Source organism: Ascidia mentula, chromosome 8, assembly GCF_947561715.1.
Source record: "Ascidia mentula chromosome 8, kaAscMent1.1, whole genome shotgun sequence".
NCBI lineage: Eukaryota > Metazoa > Chordata > Ascidiacea > Phlebobranchia > Ascidiidae > Ascidia > Ascidia mentula.
In genome coordinates, this window is record NC_138573.1 from 8,185,876 (window position 1) to 8,209,425 (window position 23,550).

General features: G+C 39.6%; 5 protein-coding genes across 6 annotated transcripts; 3 read left to right on the forward strand and 2 right to left on the reverse strand.

Annotated features, from left to right (window-relative positions):
- Nucleotides 1-9,152: 9,152 nt before the first annotated feature.
- On the reverse strand, nt 9,153-11,533 carry LOC145910706 (uncharacterized). The gene is made up of 2 exons (XM_082997902.1): nt 11,177-11,533; nt 9,153-10,065 (listed from the first exon to the last, which is right to left on the reverse strand). Exons 1-2 carry the CDS (start codon nt 11,409-11,411, stop codon nt 9,833-9,835), a joined length of 468 nt encoding a protein of 155 aa, XP_082854028.1. The 5' UTR covers nt 11,412-11,533; the 3' UTR covers nt 9,153-9,832.
- Nucleotides 11,534-11,676: 143 nt separating this feature from the next.
- LOC145910704 (uncharacterized) lies at nt 11,677-13,038 on the forward strand. The gene is made up of 2 exons (XM_082997899.1): nt 11,677-12,227; nt 12,411-13,038. The coding sequence occupies exons 1-2, from the start codon at nt 11,861-11,863 to the stop codon at nt 12,695-12,697; spliced, it is 654 nt and encodes a 217-aa protein (XP_082854025.1). The 5' UTR covers nt 11,677-11,860; the 3' UTR covers nt 12,698-13,038.
- Nucleotide 13,039: 1 nt separating this feature from the next.
- LOC145910705 (uncharacterized) lies at nt 13,040-14,890 on the reverse strand. 2 transcript variants are annotated; one of them, XM_082997900.1, is made up of 4 exons: nt 14,825-14,890; nt 14,460-14,747; nt 13,411-14,387; nt 13,040-13,327 (listed from the first exon to the last, which is right to left on the reverse strand). In XM_082997900.1, the coding sequence occupies exons 2-3, from the start codon at nt 14,725-14,727 to the stop codon at nt 14,167-14,169; spliced, it is 489 nt and encodes a 162-aa protein (XP_082854026.1). In that variant the 5' UTR covers nt 14,728-14,747; nt 14,825-14,890; the 3' UTR covers nt 13,040-13,327; nt 13,411-14,166. The 2 variants fall into 2 exon arrangements, with proteins under 2 accessions (XP_082854026.1, XP_082854027.1); XM_082997901.1 differs by having other exon boundaries at nt 14,832-14,878.
- A 3,872-nt stretch (nt 14,891-18,762) lies between these two features.
- On the forward strand, nt 18,763-20,865 carry LOC145911620 (protein maelstrom homolog). Its single transcript, XM_082999018.1, has 5 exons — nt 18,763-18,939; nt 19,019-19,132; nt 19,203-19,287; nt 19,367-19,516; nt 19,670-20,865. The coding sequence occupies exons 1-5, from the start codon at nt 18,763-18,765 to the stop codon at nt 20,863-20,865; spliced, it is 1,722 nt and encodes a 573-aa protein (XP_082855144.1).
- Nucleotides 20,866-21,562: 697 nt separating this feature from the next.
- LOC145910724 (histone H2A.V) lies at nt 21,563-23,286 on the forward strand. Its single transcript, XM_082997924.1, has 5 exons — nt 21,563-21,704; nt 22,046-22,123; nt 22,328-22,441; nt 22,513-22,642; nt 22,787-23,286. Exons 1-5 carry the CDS (start codon nt 21,702-21,704, stop codon nt 22,846-22,848), a joined length of 387 nt encoding a protein of 128 aa, XP_082854050.1. The 5' UTR covers nt 21,563-21,701; the 3' UTR covers nt 22,849-23,286.
- The last annotated feature ends 264 nt before the right edge of the window (nt 23,287-23,550 follow it).

The following is a 23,550-nucleotide window of genomic DNA, read 5'->3' on the forward strand; positions in this document are numbered from 1 at the left end:
GAGGTAGTCAACAGTTAACGGGCCTCGTTATAGTGGACTTGCCTTATTCGCCCACCCACTTACAAGAATCTTGAGTCTAATTGGGCCTTTGTAATGTTAACAATATTTGGAGACTCGTGGTATTGAAGTTCAACGACCTACGATTGCAACAACCACCAGGGTGTTCGAAATACCGTGAGTTTACGAACCATTTACGCCGGCGTCGATCGGCGAATTCCACATTTATTCATTTGTTCATTCACATTGCACAAACCGAAATAACTTACTCTCCGTCTTTACTAGTGTCGCATTGGTTCAGAAACTTAAAATCTGCCATAACATGAAGGAAAATAATTCGGCTTTAGTCGTACGCTTTATCAAAACGTAAAGTGGTTTAAAAGTGATCATAACCATCATCGTACCAACTAAAAGAAAATCTTAACATCACGATATACAAATACATTGAATCTATGCTCAAAACTCAGTTGCAATTCAATATAATTCTAAATGCATTTTTGTCATTGATTTGCATTTAACAAACGAGTAGGAAGTCAATACAAGCAACTCTTGACTGAATTGGTCAACAACGAAATGCTTACTCTGGTGTGTACCAAAAACGGATAAGTAGCCAATTCTTAGGGCACATTTGCATCTAATTGTTCAAAGCCCGGTTTAAAGTAAACAAGTACTCTGAAATTTGGACTTACGTATGTCTAATTGATACGTAGCTTGCAATAATACAAATACGCTTTATGAACAAAAATCGATTCACAGTGCCAACCATGCCAGATGTTTATTTTGACACAAATAATAAGTCAAAGCTATATGGGGACTCCACCTTTGTTTGATTAAATTTGTGCTTTGTTACGTAAAGCGCTTGTTCAAATTTAAATTCCTTTTTTGTATTATGTCTTGAATTTAATTGTTTAAAACAAAAACCTTTAGATTGCTATCAGCTATAGTTAATCAGAAATAATACAAAATGCTTTTGGAATTTTTGCAAGAACAAGATGTAATCCGGCCGAATTGAGCAGACCGTATATTTTAGCATATCTGTATAACGTTTTCTGTGTAGTGTCAAGGGGCACAAGTTCCACGGTTTGTCCATATGTCAAATGTGAATGAATTAGGTTTTATATCTTTTCTATCCTTCTTTTTTTATAACCTTCTTGTTTGTAGAGGTAGTATATGTGCATACTGTTAGTAACAATGAATGGTCATGTACAGACATTTCACAACACACATTATATTTTTTTGCGAATTGCACAACCAGATAAAATTATGATGAAGCTACACGCTGAAGCAACAAATACTATAAAACACACAATAAATGTAAAGTGCTTTGGCGCAGGCACGGATAACCCCATTGTGAACAAATCCTAAAAAAGAAAAAAAAAATACAGTGTTGCCGGTTTATTGTGAGGCATAACGCAGCGTAAACATTTAAATAAGGTCCCTTTTAATATAAAAATAAAGGTTTCACAACGAAGGAACTCGCGCCAAGCACGTATTAAGGCATCGGGGAATGCCCAACATCTTGATAAAAATAAGAGGTGATTTTGTCGCACAAGCACCGAGAAATCAAACAGAGATATCGGTATATGTTTATATTGAACACAAGCAAGTTTGTACACGTCACAGAAGACGACGTCGCGCAAATGTCGGTTGTTTGCGAAGCAACCCCGAGGAAACTACTAAAAATGTCCCGTACAAAATAGGCCCCGGCATGTTTAACTTCACACGAACGGGTTGTTTATTAACGCGTAAAATCCCCGCGTGACGTCAACGGCGGCAATGGCCTGCAACCTGGCGCACTTAGCTGCCGTAAACTACAGCGGGCGACACCGAACAGAAGTTATCTTGAAAGACCTCGTCGCTCCCGTTGACACCTCTCCACGGCGGCGACCCGGTCAGTTCGTCGCCGTTGGGACTGGCCGACAGCAAGGTGTACGCTGATGGAAGGCGCGTGGCGGAAACATTCACGCTACCTGTGCTGCTCGAGCTGCTTAACAGAGGAGGTTTGTTTGCTGATCCAAAACTCCGAAAGATTTCTGGAATTTGTACATCCTCGCCGAACACGCTTTCCACGTCTGAGCTTATCGCGTCTAAAAGAGGAAATACATTTACTTGTTCGTGGGTAAAGATAATCCCGGTCCGGGTGTAAGTTAATTTACCTGACAGGTATTCCGTCTTCACCTCGGGGAAATCCTCCATTGCTAAATTGAGAAAAGTGTCGCTTGTCGATATGTTCCCGTTGCTGCCGAACTTGGATCGGTTTGCTAGATAAGAGAAACTTGTAGGCAGTTCAACATCTCCCATCTCTAATGAACGGTAGATGTTGGAGCTGTTGTCATAATCAAGCTTTGAGGCAATCTCAAAGTTCGTGCTAGTGTGGTCATTCGCAGATGCCGTCAGATCCCAATTTTGTTGGCAGCCGCCGCCACCTTTATAAAATGGAATTGAGGTTTATATCGAATTGTTGTTTATTCAATCTGTACAAAACGTGACCCCATGCTAAATACACGGACACAACGTAAATTAAACAAATCGTCATTCGATCAATAAGCTTAGTATCATGCGGGGTTCCGTTTGCGATTGATGGTTTAATTTCAAACAATCTGACAATTTGTATTCAGCAGTTTATACCTTCCATGTACTTTGTTGCGTCATCGGGAAGGCAAGGCAATTGACAAGTTGACAAGTCCATGCCAACAGGTGAGAGGGACGTCAAATCGTGAGGTGCCATGCTGTAATTAATCGGCCCCACATCGTCCTCAATAGGCGGGGTGTCAATAGGGGCGGGATTGGCAAGTGCCATCATGTCTGTTGCGTTATGTTCGCTGTGCGACGACGCAAAGAATCCCACCCCGCTGTAGTTTCCATAACCGTCGACAGGACAGGTTGTCTTGGCAAACTCCCCTGTCACTGTGTTGTAAGTGCTTCCTTGTTGCGAGTAAACACTCGCTGGGTTTGCGTGCAACAAATCGGTTGCGCTCTCCCCGAAATGGCTCGAATGGGCGGGCGAGGGGTTTGAATAGTAAGCAGTGTACGGCGTGGAGGCGTATGTGTATTGCGAAGGGGTGTGCGATACAGCGGGCTGGCAAAGTCCAACATGCCGCGATGTGATTCCGCCAAATCCCCCTTGAGCATGTTGACTTGTTTGCTGCTGTTTCGTCAACTGCGATAAGTCTTGAAATGGGTTCGTTGTGGGCGGAAAAGTCCCGAGCGACGACCCTGTGAAGCAACTCAATTGAGGAATTTCGATAGCCGACGAGAAGGGCGAAGTTTGCTGTTCTGGGAACGAAGGAGCAATCCTTCGTTTCTGTGTCATGTGACTTTTGCCTCCACCTTTTGGGGACGACGGCGTTCGCTTTCTGATCCATTCTTTAACATAAAATGCAATGATTGCATGTTGGACGAGATTTGTACAAAATGGCGCAAAAGACTTACTTTTCCCGCTTTTTATTATTCGCTTAGGCAAGAGTCGGTAAAGTCGGTATGCGTCGTCACCCCGGTTTCCATTGTTGCTCACTGGGAGGCGTTCAATGTCTCGCAAGGAATTTAGGGCGCATCGAAAATTTGCTTTGTGCTGTTTGACGTCCTTGGGTGAAGCTCCTAAGTAACGACAGTTGTAAAGCGTTTCACCTCCACGAACATGTTAGGACGTGTTATTGTTGACATGACCGTCGCAATAGGGTGTCGTACCAAATTAGCACGATGCAAAAGGAAGGAATTAAACATTGTTGGCTTTTATTGCTTGCTATATAGCTCAGTTTAAGAGATCGCAAGAAATGTGTAATTAACATTGGTAAACTACAAATATTTACAAAACTTTCCAAACAAGAACCGAAAAACCTGTGTGGATTAAGTTACGCAAATGCAATCAATTGGAGATGGAAATGCAACAACTTCAAACTGCAAACAATATTTTAATGCAAGAATTAGACGGGTATTGTGGAAAGGGTATCAGTCGTGCATTTTTATTGGCATGGAAAACAGTTTATGTTTTCAAAAAAAACTCAAAATACTTATCATGTGTGTTAATTTATGCGGGGTGTACGAAAGAGTAAACTTTGCTTACGCTTTCAGCCTATGTTGGTTAGATAAAACAGAGCATGCACTATCTAAGCTTTTTGAAAGCCTCTTTAAACCAGTTGGAATTTACTATCCTATGCGCATTTTGAACGTACTAAACGTACTCGACAATCTGGCAATTACGTGATGACGAAACGTTGCATATACCTGTGTGTTCGGACCATTCTCGAAACAGTCTCGCATCCTCCTCTTCTCTCCATCCATGTCTTGCTCCATGTTTCCAAGGAATCCGGAAGATCCCTTCTCGTTCGTTATCCCAGCGTAGTCCTGGATATTTTTGATCGCCAATTCTCATCTCCAGCCAATCGCGAAGCCTTGAAATAAATACATAATTGGGTGCAAAAGGTAGTAGTACTGATGATGAACCAAGCATAGTTTCGAAACGGGGACACTTCTGCTGTATACTTCTAACCAGAACGCACCGGCAAGTATTATTTTACCGGAACGGCGTTCCAGGCTGTTCCGGCTTACTTTCATCACTGGATTTAACCCCAACTTTGTGTTTTACGGACATGGTTTGTTTGGCATTTTCACATGACCCTAGAAAATTAGTCTCAAGATCACATTTCTACAAAATTTAGCAATATCAAAGGTAAAATGTCAATCTTTTCCAGTCGGCTTTATTTCAATTTCCAGTTCGGTGGCAACCATGACCACAATGCACCCAGCGAAAATTTTTCATTTTTGTTTGTTAACTTGTTTTAACAGTTTTATGAAATGGAATTGATTAAATTATTGCGAAAATATACCGAGCAAAAACAATGACGAGCAGTTTCGTTCATTTTTCAACAGTCGTATTTCTTTTATTCATCCACAATCTATAACCAGGAAAGTCAAAGTATTTTTTGTAACATAACTTCTCAGAAAGATTCCGCTGATTAATTTCATGGACATCAAAAATGTGCGTATTTCTGTGGAACCAAGCGAAAAGCTTCGAACCGACTGGCGGACACGTGATATTGCAAGCAACATGCACAGGAAACACATAAAACAATAACCAGATTTCGAGCTCCTATTTAATGATAAAAAACGCTCGTTTTTTTGTAAAACTCCGCAAAAGGTGGCTTGGTTATAAAAGGCAGTGAAAAATGCGGCAACCAGGGCATGCGGCAGTGTACAGCCTTTATGGAACACAGCTTCCATGTATAACAAATATTCGCATATTAGGCCATGAAAAGATTCGATTTTTGTTATGGAAGTCTAACCACCACCACCTTTGCTGGCGATCTGTGCGATTCTACTCGACTGATGCAAGGACGAAAAAGCACGCACAAAATTAGTCTCGCCGGCCATGATATCGAGACTATGAAGTAAAGCAGTCAGCCTGTTTATAAATTTGTACAATATTGCTGTTTCTCTGATTGCTGAGCTTGACGCATACGTTACATGACAGTGCTTTTAAATGATGCAATATAAGAAAATGTCCTAAAGTTGCCCAAGGAGACGTAACGTAAATATTTAAGTTATCTGCAGGATCTATCGGTACCTTAGTCGTCTCTGCTCGGTGCCAGAAGATTCAATGCCACGTCGTTGTCGCTGAACCGTCATCCTTTGCAGGTTGTCGTCAAAATATTACTTCGTTCAAATCTTTCTTGAGTCGTTAACAATCAAAAGTTACACTTGATATTGCTCTAGGTTCGAATCATAACCGGTTGCTCGATACCCAGACAGTTTGCAAATGCGACACAGTGGAACCTACGCCGCGTTATAAACTGAACCATCCAAGCCAGCAAAAGCAAACAACGTCATGATTTGTTTGACGATCAGGGTTCCCCGATTCACCGTTCTACAAGAACAGATGCTCGGTTAATTTACAAGAGCTGTTGGCGTATATTTGGGACGGGGAATTTAATCGCATCCTGTGATGCAGAAACGGCACGAAAATTGAAAACAAACAATGAGGTCCAAATGCCGAGTTTCATTGCAGAGCGACTCCGATCCCGAAATATATTGTGCAACAGATGCTGTAACTGACGGATGTCAGTTTTTTGTTGTAATTCAAGAATGCGTTGCAATGAACTAAAAAGAGTGACATTTTCGTGTCCACCATGCAACTATTTATGATATGCTCGAATTCATCCCTGATGCAACAGAAAGTTTTACGAGTTGCGCGCAATAAATTTTTTTCAACGGTTTGCGCGGGAGTTAGTCTGGTAAGCCATCACATCAACGGTGTTGTAGATGCTTCGTTCCGCTTTAGTAATTTCGCGTGTCTGCTTTTCTGACTGAGTAATCAAATCCCAGGATCTAGAAGAAGAAGCTTAATTAAAATAATGTCCGACCGCGTGGGTTCGGTTAAAGGGGTTTTCCTTTTAAATCTGTTCCTACAAAGAAACTTTAAAAGGTGCAGATATACAGGCTTCTATATTCGTATAGCCTGTGTTATTCTAAAAACTGTCATGATACGAATGTGGTTTATGACCACTTCAGTCGTTCCTCTGTGGGGGAGGGAGCGAGGCGGAACATTTCAGCTGTTACCTACAATTGCCTTTTGCCCATTGTAAGAGTGCGACGCTGGCCGTATGTTGTCGGCTGAGCTCCAATCGATGTTTACGAGAGGGACCGCCACTAAAAATCCCCCCTTGTTTATCTAGTCCTACACGACAACCTAAATCTCGTGAGGCACCTGTTTGAGTTTTTGAAACAAAAATAGCTTCACCTGATGCTGGGGTTGCAGTTATTTAAATGGCCGCATTTAGTTTAATTGTCCCAAACTTTAATCGCCACAACGTAGTTTATTTTACGGGGAAGAGTGACAAAGTTACCGCATAAATCATTCCTATTCACACGCGAAGCTGATCTGGAAGAAACATATTTATGGCCTACAAGGTTGCGGAGTCCATGTTGTGGGCCAACATCCTCCGCAATGTTTATTGTTCAATTTTTAAAGAGGTTTCGACAACACCTTACGCCATCACAATTCATTTTATTTGTCTTATATTTTCATTTTATACTCTATTTTTTTTTAAATAATGAACTGATGATGGCATGCTGAGGTGTTGCCGAACCGTTTCAAATAAAACAATGTTTATCTATTTTTGTAATGTGGGTCAGCCTTTCTGTTGTCAGGATTATGAGATTAATAGTGTTCGGTTGAGGTTTTGTAAACGAATTTATGTAAAGTTTAATTTTATGTTTGGTTTAAAATTGGGTAACTTGCTTAAAAAAGGGTTTATGTAAGTTCACTCCAAATAATTTTATGTTTCAGACAGAATTGCTTACTTTCATGCGGTTGATCAACTCCAGCTCACTGGCGCCTGTACGTGACAAACGATAAACTGTAAAAGCGTCTCAAATGATTTTAATGTTTACGCCGTTAAAAAATCGTGTTAGGTTTGACGACCATGACGTAGTAGGTTGTTAAAAGTTTGGAATTTATTCCTGTACATGTTTTGGTTCTTTTGACTTTGATCCGAGACGGAAAGTCTTGCCACAAAGCCTGTCCAAGTACTGAGTAAAAGTCACATACTTTCAAACCTTTACAATTCCATGTGTGCCTTACACTATGTGCGTTTTAACGAAAAAGGAGCATTTGAAATACTTGGTTTATTACGGTTGGATGTATTGGAGCTGGAAAAATCATCATTAAGGACAAGCACACGAACCGCTTTACATGTTTACTATATGACTACTTAAAGAGACACGACATATGTTAACAGGAGAATTCGTATGAAAGCCACATACATCATGAAATATCAAGAAATATTCTTTCTCATAAATCCTTATCGTGCGGCAATCAGTTCATTATCTTCGCCACAGCGAACGAAAACCCCTGCCTATATTCCAATATAGCACTTACTCATACGATGCAATACTATCTTGTATTTAATATGGTGAAAAGTATGTCAAGTATAAAAACCGCTCGTGGCAAGTCCGATAAATAAAAAAAAAAAAAATTTGATCGAGTTCACGTTTTCTTTTGCTCTCAGAACAATCATGTGCAAGGTGTTATTGTGTTTTGTTCACACTTTTGCCCAAGGTCTGGTACTACCGCGAAACAGAAACAGTGGGTAGTCCGTGGAAGAACCCTGGCACAAAAAAAAACTATATTTATGCGTGACGTAACACTAAATAGGACATGTTGTTTATTTTCCAGGCAAACGATTTTAAATCAACAAATTCATCGATCTGCGGTGAGCACGCCCGTGTTTGCGAAACTGGAAAGGAGGCAGACCCTGCATTAATCTCGATCATACACCGTCACAAGAAGATCAACCGAGGAACACAGTAAATGTTGTTGGTTTTTATAAATATTCATATATGGTGTGCAGAATAAATACTCATATATGGTGTGCAGAATAAATACTCATATATGGTATGCAGAATAATACTCATATATGGTGTCGCCATCTGGAGATTTTCTTTGTTGTTTAAAATATTTCCGAAAATTACACCCACAGGATATTTAGAAAACACTGAATACCCCCCTTTAGAAAACCTATATTCCAAATTTATTTTTTTATTTTGATTCACATTTAGTAATGGAAGCGTCAAACTTGTAGAGTGTCTTGTCCCTATTTGTACCACAACACATTACACAGTAAAATACATTTCACCTAACCGAATAAATTCCTTCGTTTAATGTCCAAACAACAGCAAAAATAAAAGATTGAGCTGGGCAGAAGGCTTCCCATGTAAAATATTAGTGAGAAGAAAATTGCAACCAAATGTTTGACACAGAGTCGCCGTTACCTGGCAACATTAACGCGGTGCTGGCTCGAAAGTGAAGTTGACGCAGACACACCAAAACAGGCATTTTCGCGCACACTTAAATGAATTTACTCATCCGTCGGTTTTAATCTCACAGGACGATGTGCTGCCAAGAGGTGCAGAACGTGTTACTTCCTCAAAGACTTAAAGGAAAACATCCACAACAATTTGGTGATTTCTGTTTTCAACATCCAACCACTTTTAACATTACATGGGAATTTACGTTCGCCACACATATTTATTGAGGTTTTAAAACTTTCGTATACAACTTTAACTACTTGTTTTTCCAAAAAGAACCGCACACATATTCTGCAAAGCTTCGCGTAATATCTTCATTTAAGGATTTAACGAGAGTTACCACTCAGAGGTCGTTATTGCAAATATGTATTCGAAAAAGCAAGACTTCAAAATATACTTAAGAAAAACGTGACAAAATCGACAGCAAAAGCAAAAGGATTTAGTCTAGTTACTACAGTAGTGAATCCAAAGGTCGCACTCGACATTGCATGCTTTTCTTGCACATTCACCCTTACAGTATTTGTCATGCGACGCGCTGGGAAATACCTTGACTGTTAACATTTGTCTTGCTGGAAACTTTCCAATTGTGCGGCAATTCTTTGCAGATTTCATTGCTGGTGCCAAGCAACACGCATTGAGATCTTTAAGATAAACGTTTTTCACGTTTTCATTACACAAAATACAAATTAACAATAACATACAATTGCCTAATTAAAGTCGGACATGTGACACAACAATAAGAGTCCAAAAATAACAAACCAAAATACTCCCGCGAAAGAAAGCAAGAAATGCAAAATAGCAAATTAACGCCCTCTCTGTTTATAAAACACTATACAGCCTACAACATGGCGGCAAACATACCACAGAGAAGTGAATTAACAAATAAAATGCTCAATAATAGACATAACATATACAAAAAAATAATCACAGATTATCAAACGGCGATGACTGTTTGCTTTATGCGTGGTGTTGTCTGCAACCACGTCAGGAAACTGAAGATCTTAAACATATGGCAAGGCTCTGGATAATGCTACGGACAGAGGAGTGCACTGATAACGCTGTCGATCGTCGAAATATTCTCCAGCTTGCCGTCAAAGTCGTCATCAACCATTTCATCAAGGTATGTTCGCACGTTTTTCAACTGCACAACAAGGAAATCGCACTCAGGCTTCGGTAGTGTCTTGGATGACTCAGAGGAGCGCAGAGTACTACTTCTGCGACTCTTATCCGGCCGAGGGGGCGGCACATCGCTACTGCTTACTCCTGTGAAACGATAAATCAAAACACAAAACTATGAAACTGCGTGGATAAAGACGGAAAGCAAACATTTGTTTAGAACAACGCGACTCGGCCAACATCAAACTGTGTTTGTGTATGAACAACACAAGCTGCTATACCATATATGAAGTTCACACATGCGCAAACCAGTTCACAACCTCTGTGGAGTTCGTTTTAGGAAAACGCACCATCTCATTAAACTTTACGTATATTTTTTGCCTTCTTTGTTTCCACGTTTTTAAAACGTTTTTGATTAACTTCCATTAAAGTTTGGTGCCTGAATCATTTATTTACGTACAACTTTCTTCGTAACCAAAGCTGCTGGTAAATTTTTCGCATCAAGGTTCTGTCAAGATTTTGTGACGACAGAAAAAGCAAACCGGGCAAATAACGTGTCTTAAGCGATCGTTCTGCACAACCCCGTTTTTACACAATATCACGTGACTCCAAGTCTTTTGACGTCGAAGTAATAAAACGAATTATTACTAAATATATTTCAAGTATCATTTATAAATGTATTTCAAACATTTTACTTGTTTAAGTTACAATGATGCTACTGGAGTTTATTCGTATGTAACTTCAAAAACGTTTACTTGATTTCCTAACAAAAACCGCACTGTTAAATTAATATTTGCGAGTTTGGATTGGCATCCGTGCAGCAGTTTAAAACTAAATAATTATTTCTAAAACACGACATCAAAATTTGCCACACTGTTTACAGAAATGTATCCCGCAGTATTTAGGAAAGCAATAACACAGCATACTGCTCTCATGGTGTGCTTGACACGGTGTGCTATAAACAGCCAGGCGGCAATGGATAAAAACATATACTCATTTTAACATAGTGTAAAAAGCTCCATTTGACATGTCCTGGCACTCCGCAGTTTCTGTGCAAATGTCTGATTAGGACATACCCAACTATTGATTGTGTTCTGAAGCATTTTGTTGTTGACTTAGTCGTTTAACCTTCTCAAGACCTTTGAATTCACAGTATATTGATCCCAATGGTTTCTCGGTGCACCAAATTGTTTGGCACAATAACCTCCTGTTTAAAATGCTTTTCGAAAATGCGTTAAAAGGTTGAAGTGACGCTTACCGTAAGGCATTTTTGGCGATGTAACTCGTCCTGGTTTAGACGGTGGCTTTGGTGGTACAACAGGCCTGTTTACCCCGCCGTTGTGCAACTCCTTATCAATTCTCCGCACTCTCATAAGCACTTCGTCGATTTTGCTCTCTGTGGTACTTTGACTATGTGTCATTGGCTGAGCTATGTAGTAATTGTCCTTGATCTCAGAGTAATAAGGTGAATGAGCAGCGTTTGTTAATTCCATTGCTGAAAAACTAGATTCACAAACGCCGTCGTCACGCACGACTACAAGTTAAACCCAGAGTAGACAAAGCACACAAAGACTTGGCGTTCGCTTCGCAACAACAGTCTGCTTGTTCGGTGTAAGCTTGTGGCTAGCGGAGCGTGACAGGGCTATTTGGCGAACGTAGGCGAAATATAAAGACTTTTGTGGAACAAAATATGAGGTCGTCTAAAGCAAAGATCCTTTAACACCAGGACGCTAATGCGACTATTAATTAGAATTATTATTTGCAGCATGAATAAACAAACACGTACAACTACGATACACAGTAAGATCTCGCAATACGGACTTCTGACCTACAACGTTAGAGCCTTCGTTAAATGCACAGCAATGTAGTTTCATGAAAATTCGTATATAATTAATGTTATAATACAGTGGTCCACATTACATGTGTAGCCACACCATTGACTATGTTTGCCAACACATATCCGCTACGTCATATGCTGTTGTGGAGTGCACACCGAAACTTAATTACAGTCAGCCAGCGGTTGGCCTGCATGATTCATCAGTCGTGTTTCCTAGAGTTTTCAAAGCAGCTTTGTCTACAAGGATTATTATTCAAGGACGTATTGATTGGACGTGGTTATTTGCAGAAAGAAATGGCGTATGAGGTTCCAAACATGTTTCAGTTTGCACCTACTGAATCTGCGACGGTAGACGCGCTTGATGAGATCCTTAACAGGGTCACGTCTATGACGAATCGCTTGCAAGTGGAAAAATTGCCCTCGCCTGGTCGTCCGCCCAAGCCCGCTTCCTATGCTAAAGGTGGAAAATCAGGTAATTTTTGTATTTATTTAAAGTTAATCGTAATTCGTTTTGGTGTCTGTTTACCTGACTGTTCTTTTCAAATGTCTAATAGTTGCTGCGTGAACCGTTAAAATATATTCAGAAATTACGTTGTCGCTTCTAGTTAGCTTTTAAAAACAATCAACTCCATTAATGACGATATTTTGTTTGTAGAGAAGAAGAAGAAAAAGAAGGATAAGCAAAAAGAAGCGGGGTCCTCTGTCGGTAAATCGGACAGTTTTAGGGAAAAGAACTTCACATTCAGGAAACTGAAGGGATCAGCAAAGTCGCATAGTTTTACGAAGACGCAGTGCGACTTCCTGCTTGCTCAAGTTGCGCAAGTAGAGGTTTTTATTGCGCAAAACTTCTCCAAAACTCACCCGGAACGATCTGAAAAGGAGAACCTTCTTCAGGAGGTCAAAGTGGCGTTGCTTACTTCCGGCAGTTCAAGAAAGTCATAAAACAACATGGTTCGACGATGCTACACTTCGCCCGTCTATTGTATCTTATTTGTTCGCTTGACCTCTTTTTGTACATATTGTTTTCGAGTGACTTGAGCTGTATAGTTGCTGAAACGACCAATAAAGTGTGAAACTAACTTGGAACAGTGCCTAATATTTCTTTGCAGAAACAGTTGCAATGCTTTGCTAAGCTGTATGTCAAACATTTACAAATTTTCCATTGCAATGTTTGTTTGTTGGTACTTGCATTCAGATCGTTATTATTATTGAGATAAGTTTCACAAGCTTCATTCATTTGTTAGTTGGCGTACAAATTCTGAATTTGAAACACAGAAACGGTTTTCGGGGTGTAATTTATTCATTGAATACGAAGTGTATACAACGGACGCGTCCAAAAGTGGTATTAATAAGGTCCCCTGATGTGACGAGCAACCTCTTCAATTAACTTGACATTATCTGCTTTTTCCTTACATCCATCGGCAAGTTGGACGTCAAGGAAAGACTTTATGTCGTCGAGCAATCTTAACATAAACAGAACTTGTGTTTCGTCGTAACATTTTGCTTGCGTCCTGGAGCCTCCCGTCGGATTACTCGGCTTCGGCAGTGGGCGATTTTGAAATGGCAAACCTTCTGCTCGACGAAAAAAAACATGTGTTGTTTTAAGGACAGACTCTATTGCATAACTGCATATGCATTTAAAAATGAGTACGTACTTTCGTGATTTATTGAGGGCGGTGGATCACTGAGTTCAAGTGCAGGGAATTTATCCTTTATAAGTCTGTCCAGCTTGTACACTTCATTTCTCACAGAATCGATTTTCAGGCCGACCAGATTGTCGTCCCAAGCTGTAGGATTTTGGGTCTGATAATTATATTTCATAAACGACATCAGTGTTTCTGCACCCTTAAAATCTTGATATCTACAAACCCTATTTTCTATTTCAAAAAAAGCAGCAGTTATAAAATCGGTACAAATGAAAAACCAAAATGTGTCACGCTTTTTAAAACTTGAAAGATAAGTCTCTCTCTCACAAGGAAAACTTTAATGTGTTTTGTTTTCAAAAAACGCAATTAGACAACAATGATTTTCTGATTTGGGGATTTAAATTTACAGCAATTTTGATTTCCAGCATGATTACATGAAAAAGGTGCCAGATTGATTATTGTGACGTTATTTAAACGTTTTGGGACTCTTTCAACAAAAAATATAACACTGGTCTGCGATGCGTTGGCCATAGAGATTTATGTCGCGTTTCTATAAGTTATAGATACCACAGTTTAGTTTGCATGGTGAAACTTACGCTTATGGTTTTACGATGAATCATTCTGTACAAAGAATTAACAACAATAGAAATATGCGATAGCGCACGCAATAAGGGGGGCCAAAATAAAAAGTTCACTGAGCTTCATTTCCTGGTTCAATCAAACTTCTCAAGTGGCAAGAAAGTTCAACAAAAGTTCCCTCTGTGTTTAAGGGCCGAATGCTTTGACCAGTGTGTTCATGGCCAGCATGGCATGCTCCTTGTCCACTAACTCATCTTCAAAGTTGTCGTCGATGAACTTTCGGACACTTCTAAGGTTGTTAACAATAGTTGTGCATTGCGACGAGGGAAAGTTCTTTGTGTGCGCCTCGGCCGGTCCGGAATTACTTTTGGGCGGCCGCGGAGGTGGCAGTTCGAGAAAATCTTCGGCTGAGCAAAAAAAAATCAATCGGTGCGATTTATCACGTGACTTCAACACACTTTAATGAAACTTTAACCAACCTAGGTTCACTTCCTTCACCACAGGTTTTGCTTCCAGTGGCTTTGACGGCCTCGGTGGCTGGTAGGCAGTACTGATGTGTTTTTCAATCTTTCGAACAACTGAAAGAATTTCCTGAACTTTTTCGTTTGTTACTGATGCACATTCGCTGTTCGCTGGTGGCCCTATTACCTCATATTGTGGCATATCCTCATAGTCAGACCGTTTACCTCTCGTTGCCTGCGTATTATATGGAGCAAAGTGGTTCATTTGTGGACCAGCCCTGTGCATTTCTCTTTTAAACAGCTAACCTGTATACCGATACAAATCAAACTATTAGCTGTGCACAGCAACAAGTAAGCCTTTAATACAATTGCAATGTTGCGACCTCTTACTTCCTTGACTTGTGTGGCTTTTTCGGTTGTCTCACCAGCAAGTGACGCAAAGTTCCGTGTAGTCACATTCATCTGCACGGTTGAGTAATCGCGTGGGCTGCATAGTCAGCTGTTCAGGTAAACTCTGTCCCGATGCCATAGTTCCATTTAGGTAATTGTGCTTTGCAATTGTTTCTTTGCAAGCACGGAACGCCAATAACAAAATGTGGCCAAAGTGATTTGGTTTTTAAAGATAAAAACACTATTGAGTTAATTATAGACACAATGTCGCAAAAGTACAATAATAATTGAGTGTAGTTAATAAAAAAAAATCAAGGTACTTTAAAGATTCCGAGGGCCATTGAAGTCCATCCTTTTGAAATGGTTTATGTTGGTTTGTGCGATTCGGACCTTATTTACTTTGCAACCTGGCATTTCGCCGAACTCCTCTAAAATTTGAAAGATTTTGGTGAAATCCGCATTTGAACCTTTAGTAAAACAATTATCTGCAAGTAAAGATGTTTTGTATTCTTTCGAAGCGCTGTTGCTAGGCATTCGATGCATAGCACGAACAACGTTGGGGAGAGTTGTGCTCGACCTATATGCTGTAAATAACTCGAAGTGTTTCTGAGATATTTAACAGTATCTCGATGGCCTGAACGGTTATTGAGTCTCTTCGATTGTTAAATCTGCTTCTGCCTCGTTCTCACCAGCAAACCGCTGATTCCAAATAAACAGTTTATTATCAGGCTGTGGGAATAAATCCCAAGCCGGCGAATAGCTTGTAGAGTCTCAGTAATAATAGCAGTGTAACAGTAATACGATAGAACAAGTAGAATCGAATGGAATCAAATAGAATCAAATAGAATGAATTTACCGGTCTAAACTGGGCTTTTTAATGCTCTCCATACTGAGAGCTGATTGGTCAATGATGTCACGTGATATCACGGACCGCTCGAAGTAATATAATACAAGAACATAGGTGTGATGTGACCTAAGCATAGGAGAACATTTTATGTGGTAAACAGGATGTTGAATGAATCACTTTACTCGAGAATATTCGATGGCTAAATCATTTGGGTCACATTATGGGATTATGCAGTACATGTGCAAAGCTGCACGCAAAACATTACGCAATTCAAGCACTGGTTTCTGTGACGTATGTTACAATGCAAAGCTTAAAGTACCCTTGGAGGAATAACACACCTACGACTTTACGAAAGTGACAAAGTTAATGTCGCTGTAGGATGGGTTCCAATACCTTTTCCAAACCAGGCAATAGCAAAAGAATAAACAAAAAAAAAATGTGGCAATGTTTCCAAGATGAATCACCATAAAGGAAGAGAAGGTTTGCTTTCAGGCGTATGTATTGTGACAATGAACGTATGCGACCTATAGAAGATAACCCAATCCAAAGCTACATCAGAATAAAGGACTGCAAATTTTATATTACATACCATGGACAAGTAGCAACCTGTAACTGTGGGGAAAACGGTCACAAACAATTCGTTTGCCCAAAACGTAAATTGGATTAGCAGAGCTTGCAAATGTTCAGTTACCAAAACGTTTAAACACAGAATTAAAGAAAAAGCATGGCAACTATGGATCAGCAACCTGATAAGAGTCCAAAGGGTGATAGTGCCAAAGTGTCCAACACAATTGCTGGTCACAACTTAACCGTTGAGTTTCACGCCATGCAATCACCTCACGCAAGCACGCCCATTGATAAGCGGACCAACAGAAAACGACCAACAAGAAGCCCTGAAGACCTGACCAAAAGCAAGTCAATTAGTCTCTCCTAAAGTGTGATTTCTTTGAACTGTCCAGAATGCAAAGAGGAAATCTTGGTTACCTCTAAATCTAAATCAACACGCTGCTGGGGATGTTTGAAAGAATGGACTGTGGCGGTACAATGCTGCAGAGATGAACTGTTCTTTGTGGAAGTGGGGAGTAAAGTCTGCAAAAGTCCGACATGTCGTACCTTTCGCATTGGATACATTCGAAGGTGCCCTCCTACTTTCGGAATTCCGGTTGAAAGTCCTGGCAACATGGCATAAGCCGCATTGAAAATTCGTTTCAAAAAATAAATATCTTGCCGAAACTTATTAGCTCCCGCTTGTGCCAAGTTTTTTTTTTAAATGACGCCCCACGCTATTCACCATAGACGACATGTTCCTCCCGCTGAACCAAGCATTTCGGGTTCGCGGTACCTGCATTGGACAAATTATTCTAAGGATATGTTGATTGTTCTCTAACCTCGGATACCTTTGACCGCTAAAGTGTAGACATTTGGTAAGATTTTGGAAGTTGTTAACCGTAATAAACAGATGATACTCAAAAAATCTTAACGTTTTATTGCAAATGCGCTGACATAGGGTGGCGTCTGTTTTGTCCATGATCGTCTTGGAAGAAGAAAAGAATATTTTTCTGTGCTTTCATCCTTTTAACTCATGTATAACATGTTTTGCTGTTCAATTTCTGGTATATGGGTGACGCTAAAGTAATTACTGTGCATGTACTGTGAGGTTAAACTTTTGCCAAAGCAGTGATTGTTTATGATGCCTATGATTATAGTTAGGTCCTTTGGCATTTTCCCTGCTGAACATGAATTCCTTCAAATACAGGTTGAGAAATCACGAACTGGCATGAAACACATTTTTTAAAACATTTCTTCTATTCTAATGTAACTATAGGCTATGTGTATTTTTTTAACTTAAGAAAGTGTGAGTAATGTAATACTTGTTTGCTACCCTTCCCCTTCCTTTTTTCCATGTAGCATGGTAGAATTGTAGGTTGTTGACAATGAAATTACATACATTCAGAATTACAATAAAAAATTATTATGTTGCTTTTTGGTGATGCGACAAACTTTGTCCCTTCAAATTTCATGACTGAAAACCAGTGGTGACATTTGGACATAAAACCCTGTCTACGAATTTTCGAACTGGTTGTAAAAAATATTTAGCTTTTTGGTGATGTGACAGATTATGATTTAGTGGCATTTCCTGCTTTTCATGGAAAATACTACTACACCGGGTCACAAAGTTTTTTCCAAACTTGGTCTTCGTATATGTCTTTGCATAACAGAAATCTGTGCAAATTTTAATGATTAGGTGTGAATAGGGCCACCACCTGTTATTTTTGTCTGTAAATTTACTTTGAAATACAACACGAAATCGTAGCTTTAATATTCGCACAGATTTCTATGTTACATAGGCTGATATGTGGATCAAGTTTGGAAAAAAACTTTGTGACCCGGTGTAAAGTATCTTCCGCTTTTCATAGGCATACATAAGCACATGACATCCCTGTTTATGTAAATTTTCAATTTTTCTGATAGAACTGCCTCTAAAATGTTTTTAATCATGACACCACTGTTTTAAACTGCCTTTGCTTGTAATAGTATGCCGAATACAATTTTTGACAAACACAGTGACCAAATATGTCATTAAAAAATCTATTTGAAGAAAAAAAATTACAAACTTATTTTTTAGTTTGAACACAGCGTTCATTTTATTAAAAACCTCTAGACGTAAAATGTAAATAAGTTATGGTGCAATGTTGCTTTCAGTCAGTAATATTCAATCATAAAAATTGTTGAATTAGTTTTAATATGATAGCTGTGATCGCCAAGCAAGGACCATCCTGCCAATCATGCCATTGATTGAAATATTACTGCGTTAGTTTTAATAATATATAAAAAGTTCATAATTTTTTTGTATCAACTGCTTGTATGCAAATTAAAAAATTGCACTTGATCCACATATTTGTGTTTGTTTGTCATGCAAGATTATGGCGATCTCATTTCTTATTTTGAACAAAAACATTGTCGTCATGAAACTTTTTTAAATTTGTAACTTTGAACTGGCTTACAAAAACATTATTTGCCTCCTGGTATATAGCTTTATTGTTTATGCAGAGATTTTTGTGTAGTTTTTTAAGTATTTGAGCAATGTATGCTGTTGGGGGACAACATATCACAACGAACAAGCCAAGGAAGAATAAAAAGAAACAACCAAAAAATGCATTCAGCTTTTATCTTGATGAAACTGTGAAGGAACTCCAAAAACAAGGAAGGCCTGTTGCTAATAAAAGTGAAGCCGTGCCATTAGTTCATGAAAAATGGAAGGTTGAACTCTATTTTTCTTTTTTGTTGAGGGTAGTAGCAAAATTGTAGCACTTTTATAACAGTAAGTTTGTTTTGCAAGGGCATGTCTGCTCGGGAAAAAGCTCCATATGAAGCAAAAGCAAATGAGTGGAAGATGGCAAATCGTCAGCAACCACGACCAGGACGCCTTGATTGCACTGGTAAACCAATTGATGTAAGTTTTGCAACCGATTGCCACTGTTAATATGCTTATAAAACATTGTTTAAAACCCAAACCTATATAGGATCGTGTGGATTTTGATGACTTTTTGGAGAAGAAAAGGAAAGAGAATAGAAAGGCAGCCAGGGATCTTTGGCCAAAAGGATTTGGTAAGGAATTTACCATTAACTTGCACTTCACCTGGTAAGGAGTTCTTGCAGGATTTCTTTTTTCTTGGTGTCGTTACAGGCGTTTGCGATGTCCACTTCTACATCATATCATTCAAATCCCTGTTCGAGCTTCCTGATGAGGAGGGTTACCAGCCATGTGAGGTAGCATGTGTTGACTACACATTAAATGGTGGCATTTTGAGGACTTGGCATTACTTTATTGATCCTGGTAAGCATTGTTAGTAAATATATTTTTAGTGGTATCTACAAGCGTGTTGGGATTAACAAGAACTTCTTCTATGGAATATAAAGTTTAGTGTCATTCTCAATGGGAAATTTTCCATCATTTCCTTATCCTGATGCTGTCTGTGATGTGTTGCAGGGCCTATAAAGATGGGTTTGCGGGCAGAGGTCAATATATTTGGAGAAAGGACACATCGGATTCCAGAAGCAAACTTTGAACGTGCATGTGGGCAGTACGACAAAATGTGGAGGGAATTACTGCAATTCGTGAAAGATGGCAACAATTTCCATACTTATCTTCCACTGTACTCACGTGTATCTGAGCTACGTAAAACGCTTTATTGTTTGGATTGGATGGCTGCAAGAGCCGGCATAGCAAACCGTCTACACAAAGTCTTTGAGCTTGAAGACATTGCAGTAGAGCTGTTTGATCACGCTGGAATCACAAGGCCTTCACGTACGACTATTGAAGACGGTTGCAACAGCTCAATGTACGACTACGAAACAGGCACAAAATGCCAGTACCACGATGATATAGAGTGTATTCATTGTGCTCTGCTAACAGTTAAGAAGTGTTGCTATTGGATGAGCGATTGCCTATCCACGGTGTATGGCTTTGAAATCACCGAAAACCACCTGCCCGTCCGGCAAGCGCCATCTTACATCGTCACGCCCCCCGAGCGTATTATTATAGATGAAATGCCGCGGCGCAAAGGTCCCAGAGTAAATCCCCTGTCAAAAGAAAGTGGTTATGATGCTGCAGTGAGGGCTCCAGTTAATTTGATGCACATGAAAACCGAACCGCCCCAGTTTGGATCACGTGATATACGATACCGTGGGCAGTACGAATTAGTGCGACATGGTTCTTACACCGCTTCGAAGGGTTCGGAAAAAGAAGATGATGACACACGGTCTGTGGATACCGAATCTTCGGCATCCACAGTAACCAACGTTATAGTAGACCAATATCCACCCTTGGGAAGCGAGCCAAATGTTCGTTCCAAATCTTTTACCAAAGCTCCTGAAGTAAATCGACGCCCCAAAATGAAACCTTTTGCAAATGTTGGTATCATGGCGGCTCAGTTTCAAAATACCGTAAAATGTTCTGGATACAGTCCACCGGGAATTGCCGCGGCGCCTGTTCGCAAAACATATCCTGTGCTGCCGCAAAGCGGTTCACAGCGGTCGTACGCTGCCGCTGCACAAGTTGGGTCCAGCTCTAACAAGAGTTCTCATGACCAGGTCAGCATATCCGGCAGTGAAACGAGTTTGCCCTTTCAAACACGCTCGATTATTAATCTGGGACGAGGGCGTGGAAAGTTTGTTAAGCAGTAAACCATATGTAGTATGTGCAAGCTTGAATGGCTTTCTTGTCTGGCTGCTTGTGCCTAATCCACGACCAAGAAGGTACTAGAGTAAAGTGTTTCGACGTTGAATGTAAATGTAGGTTAAAGTGACTATAAACAAAACATCACTGTGGAACTTGTTTGTCTCGGTAGTTTGAACCCTAGGCGTACTCCGTATTCCCTGTAATTATGTACTATTTGGCTGCCAGTTCTATATAATTGTGAATTATTTTTTTTCATGGTGTTACTTTCGTTCAGTGGACTCTGGTGATATATTTCAGGAATTGTTCGTTCTATTCGTTTCTTGCCTCATTTTTTGTTTAAATAAAACTTCATTTCTTTAATTACATGCGTCAGGGAATGTTATTGTGCGACTGCGAGTAAATCGCCCAGGCATTGTGAGGTGATTTAGGTCATTATTGCGCAAACAAAGCGCTGTGCGCTGGTTTTAGTGCAATGCCGTTGTCATTCAAAACACAAAGAAGCGTTATTATCATGACTAAAAAAAAAATGGGCCGTCACGTCCGTATCCAGTCGGTTTGTAGTGCGGAAAAAAGGGGACTCTGATAAATAGATCGTGCAAAAGGCGCGCAATTACTAGACTTCTTTGTAAAAAACCTGACTTGAATGTTTTGATCGTAAAGAAGCGCGGGAAAAATCGCTCCATAAAACGCCGCCTTTTGTTTGAATAGAAGCGCCGCGTGTTGTGATTGGTGGAGAGAATCGTGACGTCGGTGTGAGAGAGAGAAGCCTTCGTTCCGGTCAGGTGACGCGTCAGTCTACGTCAGGCGAGATAGCAGTTGCAACGCACAGAACAAAGACAAAATGGTGAGTATCTTATCCGAAAATATTTAATAGAAACGAAAGCCATCCACGGGAAAACTCACCATAATTAGTTCAATAATAATGTTGTGATTGCTGACGTGTGTTTAGTTTGGAATGAAATGGCAATGCAGCTTAGTAAATTTGAAATCAATTTCAGCTTCACTTTAAAATGGATTGTGCGCAAGGGAGTGTTTATTTAACTGCGCGTGCGCATACTTTGGGCGTATTCCCCAAACCACTGTACAACGACGTTAAATGATTTTTTTCATGTTCTCAAGTAATAAATGTGATAATTTGGATCTCATGCGGCACTTTAATTAAAAAATATATATTTTGTTCTACAGGCAGGTGGAAAAGCAGGCAAAGATTCTGGCAAAGCGAAGGCAAAGGCCATTTCCAGGTCAGCAAGGGCTGGGCTTCAGGTATGTTTTACTACTTTATACAGCTTGACGCTTTTTTACTTTTTTGTGCCTCAAATGATGAAATAAACCCTTCAAAGTTCTTTGAAAATTCATGATTTTTTGTATTCATACTCTGAAGTGGCACAAAATGTATTGTAGAGTGAATGTTTGTAAAATTTTACATGTCTTTGTGTACAATAGTAGTCAACTTACTTTTCTTTGCAGTTTCCAGTGGGTCGTATTCACAGGCATTTAAAGTCGAGGACAACTTCTCATGGACGTGTTGGTGCTACTGCAGCAGTGTACAGTGCCGCCATCCTTGAATACCTGACTGCTGAGGTATGGAAGCAGCATTTGGTGTCCAATATATGTTGGCTTAATCATTCTAACATGTATTTGGTTTGCTGCAGGTCCTAGAGTTGGCTGGAAATGCTAGCAAAGATCTGAAGGTGAAAAGAATAACACCACGTCACTTGCAGCTTGCAATCAGGGGAGATGAGGAACTGGACTCTCTTATCAAGGCAACCATTGCAGGAGGAGGTAATTATGTTATCCACAAGAAATAGCTTCGGTGGATTGCCAATGGTGGCATCTTGCCTTTGCATATAAAAGCGTACATGATTTCTGAGTATTTTTGGTGGTAATTTGAAGGACAGCACAGTTAACACTGAATTTTGTTTATAGGTGTCATTCCTCACATACACAAATCTCTGATCGGCAAGAAGGGACAGCAAAAGGCACCTTGAAGAGAAAGAAAGATTGAGAAAGAACTTTTTTGCAGGACTGATAAGAATGTTATATCAAGTTGTAATAAAACCAAAGTAGTCATCATCAAGATGCCGAGATTTTTACACTGCCGAATCAGGCTCCTTCTTTTATAAGTGAATGGTTTGAAGGCAATTCATTATTGAAAGATGGCATGGACAGCATTCTTACCTCTTGTATTCATGTAGATATAGGTTGTGTTCATTTGTTTGTACATTTTTCAGAATGCTTAGGTAACTCTTTTATATGTGTGTTTGACCAGCTGCATTGCTGTCAGGGAGCTCATTGTCTCCAGTAAACTTAAAATCAACTCTTTGAAATTGAGAAGTTTATCTTTTAATAAAAAAAAAACCTTATTTCTGTTTGTGTCTATGTCCACTTCAATTAAGTTTGAGACCCATTCCAGCATTGGCATGCGTGGTTTCATGTGTGTATTATGAAAATGTGTTGATTTTTTTAACCACACAGTACAAGGTTATCCAAATAAACTGAATTACTACAAAATATGGTGTTTGGTGCAACAAACTAACGATTTATCCCAAAAAAACAATACCACAAACGTTTATGCAAACTAGTTAAATTTTTTAGAATTTTCGAAACTAATAGTGAACTAAACAAAAGATTGTAATGTTTAATACATACCACTTCGATCATTATGTCTTTTTCACGAATAAAAAAATGGT